Raw genomic sequence first — 13,216 nt, 5'->3', positions numbered from 1 at the left:
CGGGATAGTAACCAGCCAATCCCAGAGCAGGAGGCGGGGCTTGTTGGAAAGCGGGTGAAGGGGGTGGGATTAGCGTTCAATGGCACAGAGCGCGAGAGGAATGAGCTAATTTGTCTTTTTATGAACACAGTGGTGTTTTAAAGCAGAGTCGGTGAGTGAATGGAGGTTAAATGCACACACTCTTCTGTTCTTTAGACACTTTATATGTGTACATCATGCGCGAGTGTGTGTTTTAGCCAGATAGCTAGCGACATTCCTGCGCTGTGTTGTGGTGCTGCTCCTCTTGTTAGCATGTTAGCCGCGTCCCAAATGGCTCCCTGTTCCATATAAAGTGCACTAGATAGTGTACAGGAGCCGCTATAGTGTTATAAACTGCCTAGTGCACATGTGTAGGGTTGAGAGAGTTATTGAAGATTCAGCTACTGATTTGCTTTATAGTGATTTTTTATAGTGTTACTGGTGTGTGTGCAGCAGACATGCAGGAAACTCTGTGTGTGTGTGTGTGTGTGTGTTACAGTGTAAGATGAAGTGTGTGTCGCTGCACCATGACTTCAGTCCTGGTGACGTCGTGTTTGCCAAAATGAAGGGATATCCTTTCTGGCCTGCCCGGGTAACTAACACACACACACACACACACACACACATATACATACGTACAGGTAGATGCATATATACACACACGCATGCGCACAGACAGACAGATACATACACATAAACAGATGGATGCATATATATACACACACACACACACATACAGATATATATACACACACACACACACACATACAGATATATATACACACATACACACACATACAGATGCATATACACACACACACACACATACAGATGCATATACACACACACACACATACAGATGCATATATACACACACACACACACATACAGATGCATATACACACACACACACACACATACAGATGCATATACACACACACACACACATACAGATGCATATATACACACACACACACATACAGATGCATATACACACACACACACACATACAGATGCATATATACACACACACACACATACAGATGCATATACACATACACACACACACACATACAGATGCATATACACACACACACACACACACATACAGATGCATATACACACACACACACACATACAGATGCATATACACACACACACACACACACATACAGATGCATATACACACACACACACACATACAGATGCATATATACACACACACACACACATACAGATGCATATGTACACACACACACACATACAGATGCATATGTACACACACACACATACAGATGCATATACACACACACACACATACAGATGCATATACACACACACACACACACATACAGATGCATATACACACACACACATACAGATGCATATACACACACACACACATACAGATGCATATACACACACACACACACACAGATGCATATACACACACACACACACACACAGATGCATATACACATACACACACACATACATACAGATGCATATACACACACACACATACATACAGATGCATATACACACACACACACACACACACATACACACACACACACATACAGATGCATATACACACACACATACATACAGATGCATATACACACACACACGCATATACACACACACACACATACAGATGCATATACACACACATACAGATGCATATACACACACATACAGATGCATATACACACACACACACATACAGATGCATATACACACACACACACACACACATACAGATGCATATACACATACAGATGCATGCATACATACACACACACACACAGATGCAGATGCATATATACACACAGACAGATGCATACACACACACACACACACACACACACATATATATATATATATATTACACACACACACAGACAGATGCATATACATACACATATATATACACACACAGACAGATGCACACACACACACAGATGCATATACACACACACACACACACACACACACACACACACACACAGATAGATGCATATACACACACACACACACATACACACAGATGCATATACAATGACAGATACAGAGACAGACAGTGAGAGAGAGAGAGAGATCCAACCTGAGTGTTTTTATTTTCCATGGGCAGATTGCTGTTGGGAAGGCTCCAAGGAATAAGGTCCCAATCTTCTTTTATGGAACACACCAGACGTGAGTACACACACACACACACACACACACACACACACACACACACACACACACACGGCATCTGCAGAAAATGGTAATTATACACCCCTGCAGTGTGGATTAATCCAAGTGGGAATGTGATTTAGTGTCAACAAGCGGCCTTACTGTGTAACTATATACAGTATGATCTCTGTGTGTGTGTGTGTGTGTGTGTGTGTGTGTGTGTGTGTGTGTGTGTATATATACATCAGTGTGTGTGTGTGTGTGTGTTTACCGTGCTAGCTTCTGTTAGCCACTGACAGAATCCCAAATCACTCAAATGTTTTATTATTTATTTATGTTATTCTAAACGCAGAATAAATGTATGTATTTAACTCATTTAATGTATTTTATAAAATGTGTTTTTATTTTTGTTTAAATTATTAACTTATTATACCTCTAACTTGCTTATTTATAATTGTATATGTTTATATATATTTATTTGTTAATGAATAATTATTATTATTATTATTATTATTATTATTGTTACAGAACGTCTCTAGTCCCTAAGGACATTGTGCATTACTGGCCCAACAAAGAGAAATATGGGAAGCCCATCAAACGAGGAGGTTTTGAACAGGCCATGTGGGAGATCGAAAATGACCCCGGGGTCGGCCTCAAAGGTCAAAAGGTCAGAGTTCACCGTATCCAAGTGCTAGGGCGTGTGTGTTCTGTGAATATGATTCATTTTCTGTTTCCTGGTTGCTCCCTACAGTCGAGAGAAACCCTGTCGTCCTGGTTGTTGTGTCTCTGACAGAAAGCCGATATGGTGAGGAAGGTGCAGGAGACGCGGAGGAAGGCGAGGAGTGTGGAAAAGAAGAAGAAAAACGAGGCTGACACGCCCACTAATGCTGCAACTCCGACAAAGAATGATAAAACACCTGTGAAAAACAGCACCACTCCGAATAAACCGTCCACCTCAGAGACCCCGACGAGGAGACAGACGCCGAGCCGGGACAGAGATGCCCGGAAGAAGACTGTAACACCTTCTGAAAAAGCGACAACTTCTGCTGATAACGCAGCTCGTACTAAAAAACCCGCCCCACCCAAAAGGGTTGTCCTGGCCAAAAAAGCCATTGTTGCTAAGACGACGAGTGCAGCGAAGAAGAAGGACGCCGCCAGGAAGAAGATCCTTACCAAAGCGAAGATGGTCAAAGCCAAGAAGACAACGAAGACTAAGCTGAAGATAAAGCTGCCTATCAGAGTGGAAAAGAACAAGGTATGTACTCCGAGGTTGGACACGTTGTTTAGGTCACTAACGTAATAAAAAGGGAAATGATTACATTTACTTAAACTTTTTACTTACGTTTAGCTAGTCTAAAGCTAGTACCAATATTTACTGTGCTTTTGTTTGAACATTAGTACCCTGATTTTATCTCGCATCCTTTATAGACACAAGAGAAACGATGTTTGGAAGTGCTTGTTGAATGTCACAATGTATTTAATAATCGGTTATTGGTACATGCCTGTATATTACACTGCAGCCCCGTACCCCAGAGACTCGGCACCGGACCCCAGAGACTCGTCTTCAAACCCCAGAGACTCGGCCCCCGATCTCCAAGGGTTGGGTGAAGATCACCGATCCACAGCTACAGAGCCCAGAGACTCGGCCTCGGATCTCCAAGGGTTGGGTGAAGGTCACCGATCCACAGTTAGAGGCCCCAAAGACTCGGCCCCGGATCTCCAAGGGTTGGGTGAAGATCACAGATCCACAGTTAGAGACCCCGGAGACTCGGCCCCGGCTCTGCAAGGGTTGGGTGAAGGTCACCGATCCACAGTTAGAGAACCCTAAGACTCGGTCCCGAACCCCAGCAACTCAGCCCCGGATTTCCAGAGGTTGGGTGAAGGTCACAGATCCCCAGTTAGGGAACGCTGAGACTCTGCCCCGAACCCCAGCGGCTCAGTGCCATGCCCCAGAGACTCGGCCCCGGAATTCCAAGGGATTGGTGAAGGTCACAGAGCCACAGCTGCGGACTCAGCTCAGAACTCCAGAGACGCCGCTCCAGACCACAGAGACTCGGCTCCCAGCCCCAGAGCCTCGTCTTCGAACCCCAGAGCCTCGTCTTCGAACCCCAGAGCCTCGTCTTCGAACCCCAGAGCCTCGTCTTCGAACCCCAGAGCCTCGTCTTCGAACCCCAGAGCCTCGTCTCCCAGCCCCAGAGCCTCGTCTCCCAGCCCCAGAGCCTCGTCTTCAAACCCCAGAGCCTCGTCTTCAAACCCCAGAGCCTCGGCTCAGAACCCCAGAGCCTCGGCTCAGAACCCCAGAGCCTCGGCTCAGAACCCCAGAGACTCGGCTCCCAGCCCCAGAGCCTCGGCTCCCAGCCCCAGAGCCTCGGCTCAGAACCCCAGAGACTCGGCTCCGGAATCCCAAGGTCACAGAGCCATGGCTACGGCGTCGAGAGACCCGGCTCCAAACCCCAGAGACCCAAGTAAAAACCACAGATGCTCGGCTGAGGGTCACAGAGACTCAGGTGCAAACCCCAGAGCCACGGCTCCAGAACCCAGGCACTCTGCTCCTGAACCCCAAGACTTGGCTGAGGGTCACAGTGCCACGGCTCCAGAACCCTGAGACTCTGCTCCATTGCTCCGAGACTCGCTTCCGCAACCCTGAGATTCGGCTTCAAAACCTCAAAATCTCAGCCTTAGGACACAAATTCTCAGCTCCCGAACCCCAAGGTGACTCTCCAGTTGAACCCCAAGATGCTGCTCGTGAATCCCGAGATGCAATTTCTGAACCTTCAAATGCAACTCCAGTGGAACCCCAAGTCACCACTCCAGTGGAACCCCAAGAGCCTGCTCCAGCTAAACCCAAAGTTGCTGTGCCAGTTGAAGCCCAAGATGTTACTCCACTTGAACCCCAAGTTGCTTCTCTGGTCAAACCCCAAGGCGTTGCTCTGAGTGAGATCTCAACCAGGAAACAGGAAGCAGAAGGTGAGGGAGAACGGAGAGTGCTGAGACGGAGGACAGAAGAGCAGAGGGATAGAAACGAGAAGAGACAGAAGAAAGAGATGGAGAAGAAACAGCCAGAGGATGAATGGAAGGATGGAGCGGAGCGAAGGAAGAAGAAGGAGGAGATTATCCCAGCCATCACTGACACTGTCTCCAGCCCTGCAGGTAAACACACTCAGGCTCAGAACTGGCCTCTGATTGGTTACTGTGGCATTGGGGCGGGAACTGTGGTTTGATTGGTTACTGTGGCATTGGGGCAGGAACTGGTGTCTGATTGGTTACTGTGGCATTGGGGCGGGATCTGGCGTCTGATTGGTTACTGTGGCATTGGGGCGGGAACTGGCGTCTGATTGGTTACTGTGGCATTGGGGCGGGAACTGGCGTCTGATTGGTTACTGTGGCATTAGGGCGGGAACTGTGGTCTGATTGGTTACTGTGGCATGATTATTTAGTCCTTTCAGTCCTTCAACAGTGGCATACACATCAAATAATAATATTTATTATTATTTTTTTTAATTAGTCAGATTCTTAATAACGTCTTTTCCCACAGTGAGATGAAGGAGCGATGCTACCAGAGTTAAGAGAACGCAGTTAAGCAACGTGTGTTTGTGTTTGTGTGTCTTCAGCCTCGAGAAGGAAGCAACAGGAAGAGAAACTCCGCCCCTCAGAGCCAGAAAACAGCGAGGTGGGAAAGCGGAAAAGGCGCGAGGCGGACGAGGGAGGACAGAGAGTGCTGAGACGGAGGACGGAAGAGCAGAAGGGAAAGAGGGATAGAGAAGAAGAAACAGAGAAGAAGCAACTGGTGGTTGAGCGGAAGGATGGAGAGAAGGTGGGAGGAAAGGAGTACAAGGGAGAGAAGAGGAAGAGAGAGGAGGAGGAGAAGAAGAAGAAGAGAGAGGAGGAGATGGGGGAGAAGAAGCAGAGGAACGACGATGCAGTAGAGAAGGCGACTGAGAAGAAGAGAGAGGAGGAGACTAAGAAGAAGAAAGGTGAGGAGGAGATGGAGGAGGAGACGGGAGAGAAGAGGAAGAGAGAGGACGAAGAGGAGGAGAAGAAGAGAAAGGAGGAGACGGAGAAGAGGAAGAGAGAGGACGAGGAGGAGGAGAAGAAGAGAAAGGAGGAGACAGAGAAGAGGAGGACGAGAGAGGAAGAGAAGAAGAGAAAGGAGGAGACGAGAGAGAAGAGGAAGAGAAAGGATGAGGAGGAGGAGAAGAGAAAGGAGGAGACAGAGAAGAGGAGGACGAGAGAGGAAGAGAAGAAGAGAAAGGAGGAGGAGGAGAAGAAGAGGAAGAGAGAGGAAGAGAGGAAGAGAGAGGAGGAGGAGGAGAAGAAGAGGAAGAGGGAGGAAGAGAGGAAGAGAGAGGAGGAGGAGGAGAAGAAGAGGAAGAGAGAGGAGGAGGAGGAGAAGAAGAACCAGAGGAACAAAGATGTGGTAGAGAAGGTGACTGAGAAGAAGAGAGAGGAGGAGATGGAGAAGAAGAAGAAAGGAGAGGAGGAACTGAGGGAGACGAAGAAGAGAGAGGAGGAAACGAGGGAGATGAAGAAGAGAGAGGAGGAGACAGGGGAGGAGAAGAAGGGAGGGGAAGAAATGAGGGAGAAGAAGGGAGAGGAAGAAATGAGGGAGAAGAAGCAGCTGGATGAGAAGCAAAGGAACGAAGATGCAGGAGAGGAGGAGATGAAGAAGGGAGAGGAGGAGGAGTCTGCAAAAGAGAAAGACTTGGAGGATGAAAAGAGGAAGCAAGTAGGAGAAAGAATAGTGAACAGGCCACACCCACTTTTTTGTATACATTAGATTAATTACATGCATATTAAATCCCCCTCTCTCTCCTTCTCTTTCTCTCTCTCTCTCTCCCTCTCTCTCTCTCTCTCTCTCTGCTAGAGGAGTAGAGTGTTGGCGGAGAGGAGGATGAGTGTGTTAAAGTCTCTTCAGGGCTTGGTGACGTCCACCAGAAGCAGAACGCAGAGACAGGGCACAAACCAAGCGGAGAAGGACGACAAGAGCAACGGAGAAGACAGAAAGGAAGAGACGGAGAGAGAGAGGAGAGGAGAGACGGAGCAGACGGAGGAGTGAGTGAACGCAGGACACTGGTGTTTACATCTAACTATTACATTTAAATACTATACGATAGCTAGAGAGAGAGAGAGAGAGAGCAGCCCAAACTGTGTGTGTGTGTGTGTGTGTGTGTGTGTGTGTGTGTGTGTGTGTGTGTGTGTGTGTGTGTGTGTGTGTGTGTGTGTGTGTGTAGGCTGAGTAAACATAAAGGAGAAGAGGACAGAGTGGACAAACGAAGAGGTGAGACACTGTGACATCATCATCGTCTTTAACGTATACAGATGCGTTCTGGAGTTTATGGAGTGTGTGTGTGTGTGTGTGTGTGTGTGTGTGTGTGTTTCAGTTTCAGCTCCTGCTCTATCAGTCACAGACTCTCTGCTGTACAGACTGCATGGTGACATCAGGATCTCCATGACCCTCGAAAAGCCCGTAAGACTTCCTGATTGGTCAGAAGGTGTTGATTAGTTTTCTAGAACAGCAGCTCTGACAGTAGCGCAGGTTTATATTAATGCGCTCGCTCTGATACGTTAGCGTTTCCATAGCAACAGCTCAATCACTGCGACGTGTACAGCGGACGCTCCGCTGATTATAAACTGATTAAAAAAACGTGTGTGTGAAGTTTTCAGTAAGGAGAAATGTGTTTATGTAAGATGTATGGAAGGAGTCTCCAGTGTCAGAGGTAAAGCCGTAACTTTAAGTTTTCCGACATCTTCAGGACAGACGAGTTTACGCTTTCTTGTGATAAAAATATGGCAAGCTGCGTAAAAGAAAGAGAGAGAGAGAGAAGAGAGGCTGGTGAGGAAACGTAATGCAAATGAGATCAGGAACAAACTTGATTCACACAGTAACTATAAACGGATAAAAAATTTGACGTGTCGTGGTTTTACTGTGGTGTAAGAGGAATAAAGCGCTTGGGGACGTGCTGTTATAGGAAAGTAATCAGCTTCAGGGTGATAACAGTAACTCCGCTTCATCACACCACGCCAGTGTGTGTTTGTTCCTTACGTAATCACCCGTGTGTGTGTGTGTGTGTGTGTGTGTTGGTATACAATATACACAGGTTAGTGTGTGTCTGTGTTAATGTTCCTGTGTTTGTTCGTCTCTGTAGGATGTGAATAAGTGTTTGTTGGCGTTGGATGAGTTGAGTTCGGTGTCTGTTTCCTCGCGACACATTCAGAACCACAGCGAGCTCATCGACACACTCCGCAAGGTACACACACACACACACACACACACACACACACACACACACACACACACTTACACCGGCGTCATTATAGTTTACTGGTGTAACCATGGCAACTACTATTAGAATTCGTTTAATATATAATAACACTTGGGATTAGACATTTTGTTAAATTAAACGAGTTTGGTAATGTGTATAATTGTGTGTGTGTGTGTGTATATTTTGTGTGTGTGTGTATATTTTGTGTGTGTGTGTATATTTTGTGTGTGTGTGTGTGTGTAGATGCGGTGGTTCCGGGGCAGTGAAGCGATCATGTTTAAAGCGTCCATGCTGTACTACCGCTTTAAGAACATTTATCTGATCGGAGAACCGGAGGACACACTCAGCCCCGAGTACATCCACTCACTGCAGGAGGAGAGAGAGAGACAGGAGGAGCAACACACACCTCAGACTGCGGCCGGTACGTTCAACACACACACACACACACACACACACACACAAAATGAACAAATAGTGATAAATGTAAATAGTTGTCGTGTGTATGTTCTTCATCTCTCCATATCACACACTCCTCACATTGTACTGTGTGTGTAATAAGCTTTCCTCTGTGTGTGTGTGTGTGTGTGTGTGTGTGTGTGTGTGTGTGTGTGTGTGTGTGAACCTACAGTGGAGGAGAACCATACACACACCAGCAATCTCACCCAGCACAGGTAGGAGTGTGTGTAAGTGTGTTTAGGCTGTTATTCAAACTTTACCACACACACACACAGACACACACAGAGTTCAGGACCACTTTAGATTCCTCACAGTTCGTGAAGAGTACCAGAACCTGATGAGAGAACTAAAGAGTTCCTGGAACCCTGAGAAAACTACAGACTTCTCAAAACTCTGAGCTCCAGAACCCTCTGAGGAACGTTCTGGAAACCCTGTGAAGATCCCCTAAAGAACTTAAGGTTCTCGGTACCGAGTGAGGAAAGTAATGAGTTGAAAGAGTACTGGAACTCTTTTTAGTTTAGTGTAAATAGTTCCTGAACTCCTGTAGAATTCTGGAACCCTGTGAGAAACGAGAGAACCCACCTGAGGAACCACAGAGTTCTGGAAGTTGTGTGTGAAAGACGTAAAGTTTGAATAACAGCTTAAACATGGCAGATTATAAAAAACATCATAATGTCACACTCTATTTTTATTATTTATTTAATATGGCAGTGATAGTACAGTCTAATCTAATCTAATCTAATCTAATCTCCTCTGTGTTTCTCTGTAGTGACTCTGCAGCAGAGACGAGCTGAAACACACACACACACACACACACGTTTGGAGTTCTTTATGGATGTCCAGATGTTAAATCGGTGCTCCATGATGATCAACAATAAGCTTAGCATCTCATGCACCCACACACACACACACACACACACACACACACACGCTTGCATTACACACTTCTGCTTGCTCTGAGAAGATTAAAGGAACAGTTCATACAGAATGCTAACCTGCTAACAGTGACCTGATTAGCATTATGGACATGGAGTCATGCTAATGAGTGACCAGACTCCATTCACTGTTAGCAGTGTTAGCATGCTAGCTCCAGTTATTCCTCTTTAATTATAATAATCTGCAATGCTATTATTGTATGTGCGTCTGCGGGGACGCACGCTAACCCCTGCTCACGTCCACACGTCTGCGGGGTCGCGCGCTAACCCCTGCTCATGTCCACACGTCTGCGGGGTCGCGCGCTAACCCCTGCTCACGTCCACACGTCTGCGGGGTCGCGCGCTAACCCCTGCTCTCGTCCACACGTCTGCGGGGTCGCGCGCTAACCCCTGCTCACGTCCACACGTCTGCGGGGTCGCGCGCTAACCCCTGCTCACGTCCACACGTCTGCGGGGTCGCGCGCTAACCCCTGCTCACGTCCACACGTCTGCGGGGACGCACGCTAACCCCTGCTCACGTCCACACGTCTGCGGGGACGCACGCTAACCCCTGCTCACGTCCACACGTCTGCGGGGACGCACGCTAACCCCTGCTCACGTCCACACGTCTGCGGGGTCGCGCTAACCCCTGCTCACGTCCACACGTCTGCGGGGTCGCGCTAACCCCTGCTCACGTCCACACGTCTGCGGGGACGCACGCTAACCCCTGCTCACGTCCACACGTCTGCGGGGACGCGCGCTAACCCCTGCTCACGTCCACACGTCTGCGGGGACGCATGCTAACCCCTGCTCACGTCCACACGTCTGCGGGGTCGCGCTAACCCCTGCTCACGTCCACACGTCTGCGGGGACGCACGCTAACCCCTGCTCACGTCCACACGTCTGCGGGGACGCGCGCTAACCCCTGCTCACGTCCACACGTCTGCGGGGTCGCGCTAACCCCTGCTCTTGTCCACACGTCTGCGGGGACGCACGCTAACCCCTGCTCACGTCCACACGTCTGCGGGGACGCACGCTAACCCCTGCTCACGTCCACACGTCTGCGGGACGCGCGCTAACCCCTGCTCGGGACAGCGGGACTGCGGCTCTGTCTCATTTACAGCATTAAGGGTTCTTTCGTTAAGAGGGAGTCTGCGTCTGTGTTTTAGACGTTCATCGTATACCATGTTTTAAACTTAAATGTGATTTATATTTAAATCTGCTGAACTGTAAATCACTACTGATTGGCTGAGCAGGGACACGTACACGCACACAGACACACACACACACACACACACACACACGCGCACTCATTTCTGTTGGACGTGTCCTGAGATTAACACACTAACATTTCATCACAGTATTCCAGCATTATCACATTCTACTGATCTAAAACAATAGAATGTCATTCATCACCACAAACATCAGAGGACGGACTGAGAGAAGGACGGACGGACGGACTGAGAGAAGGACGGACGGATGGAGGACCGGCAGACATGCGTAACGAGACAGACGCATAAGCAAATAAAATAACAGGGAGACAGAGAGATGAAGAGATAGAAAGACAGACAGAAGGCCGGAAGATGTGTAGAGAGACAGAATGATCATCTTTCTTTCTTTCTTTCTAACTATGTCTACCTGACAAAGAGATGGACAGAAAGACAGACAGACAGAAACGGGCAAATAGAATGACAGAAGGACAGACAACAGCATAAAGTAAGAGACGCAAAGATGGACAGAAAGTCAGACAGAAAGACACTCAGGTGGACAGACACATGGGCACAAAGAATGACAGAGAGACAGTTAATCAAATATGAACAGTAGACAGACAGATGATCAGACAGATGATCAGACAGATGATCAGACAGATGATCAGACAGCTTCTTCTCCTGACTGAAACACACTCTGACACTCTGAGTCGTCTCTGATATATTGCTAAACTGATTATCAGTACAGGCGGTTACCACGGAAACAGTACAGCTCAACTCACACTGCAGGTCCTTCCCTGCACACACACACACACACACACACACACACACACACACACACACACACACACACACAGTCAGCGTTCTGTGTGTAAATGTAGGAGTGTTAGTGTGTGTTGATGTTTTATCTCACTCTGTAGCGTTTATTCTCAGCTTATTCTCAGGATCTTTATTTTATCAGTTTTTTTTTTTTTTTACTGCAGTTTCATTTTTATAAACACGTTCTGCATTACAGAGACGGATCAGATCTCACACACCACCACTACAGCATCTCTCCTCTCCTCCCCTCTTCACTTCTCTCCTCTCCCCTTTTCTTCTCTCCTCTTCTCTTCTCTTCACTTCTCTCCTCTTCTCTTCTCTCCTCTCCTCTTCTCTCCTCTCCTCTTCTCTTCTCTCCCCTTCACTTCTCTCCCCTTTTCTTCTCTTCTTTCCTCTTCTCTTCTCTTCTCTCCCCTTCTCTTCTCTTCTCTCCTCTTCACCTCTCTCCTCTCCTCTTCTCTTCTCTCCCCTTCACTTCTCTCCCCTTTTCTTCTCTCCTCTCCTCTTCACTTCTCTCCCCTTTTCTTCTCTTCTTTCCTCTTCTCTTCTCTCCCCTTTTCTTCTTTCCCCTACTCTTCTCTCCCCTACTCTATTCTCCCCTTCTCTTCTCTTCTCTCCCACATGACACTCCTGCAGTACATTATTAATTACTGGTGTAATGGATGACTCCGTCCCAGCTTTATAAAGTGTATATTAAACATTACTGATATTAAAACTACACACCTGTATAAGCATGCCGTGTTCCAATAATGACGCTCTGTGATTAATGAACTCGTCCTCCATCTTAATTCACGCTATCGAATGTTTGAGATGTGAAGTGTTCATCTTAGCTTTATTTAATGTTTAGCTTCTTTTTCTGATTCACTAAATCATCCTGTGTGTGTGTGTGTGTGTGTGTGTGTGTGTGTGTGTGTGTGTGTGTGTGTGTGTGTGTGTGTGTGTGTGTGTGTGTGTGTGTGTGTGTGTGAGATCGTTCTGAAGTGGACGAGGGTGTGTGTAAAGGTGTTTTAGGTAAGATTAACGGTTAAGTAGGTGAGTTCGACGTTTATCTACGTAAATTGCAGGTTATTTGTACAAGTAAAAAGTTTTTAAACGTTGATTATTGCGTCTTTAAGATTTAAATCAGAATAAATCTGAGATTAATAAACTGATTAAACACACAGATAAATCAGCGACGGTGTGTATTTATTCTGAAGCCTCCACACGCACCTGCACACTGCTTTATACTGTAATCATTAAACTGTGTTTTTACAGGATTTTAAGATTGTTGTGTAAATAGTTGTGTGTGTGTGTTTCTCACACTGTGTAAATCCACATTGTTTCTGCTCATTGTGAATAAAAAATGTTTTCTTTACTGTCA

The 13,216-nt window shown here is 46.9% G+C and overlaps 1 protein-coding gene across 4 annotated transcripts; it reads left to right on the top strand.

The window, feature by feature from the left end:
* LOC113530888 (golgin subfamily A member 6-like protein 24) lies at positions 1–13,216 on the top strand. Of its 4 annotated transcripts, none has more exons than XM_053240481.1 (14): positions 3–151; positions 518–610; positions 2,153–2,214; positions 2,725–2,863; positions 2,990–3,451; positions 3,717–5,346; positions 5,808–6,922; positions 7,061–7,248; positions 7,428–7,474; positions 7,578–7,663; positions 8,343–8,444; positions 8,703–8,880; positions 9,088–9,130; positions 9,685–13,216. In XM_053240481.1, exons 2-14 carry the CDS (start codon positions 524–526, stop codon positions 9,707–9,709), a joined length of 4,164 nt encoding a protein of 1,387 aa, XP_053096456.1. In that variant the 5' UTR covers positions 3–151; positions 518–523; the 3' UTR covers positions 9,710–13,216. The 4 variants fall into 4 exon arrangements, 2 of the variants coding, with proteins under 2 accessions (XP_053096456.1, XP_053096455.1); XM_053240480.1 differs by having other exon boundaries at positions 7,572–7,663; XR_008304100.1 differs by lacking the exons at positions 8,343–8,444; positions 8,703–8,880; positions 9,088–9,130; positions 9,685–13,216 and having other exon boundaries at positions 1–151; positions 7,061–7,269.

This window comes from Pangasianodon hypophthalmus, chromosome 16 (genome assembly GCF_027358585.1).
Source record: "Pangasianodon hypophthalmus isolate fPanHyp1 chromosome 16, fPanHyp1.pri, whole genome shotgun sequence".
NCBI classification, from domain to species: Eukaryota; Metazoa; Chordata; class Actinopteri; order Siluriformes; family Pangasiidae; genus Pangasianodon; species Pangasianodon hypophthalmus.
The sequence above is the reverse complement of the archived record's forward strand: the minus strand, read 5'-3'. Positions and strand labels throughout refer to the sequence as shown.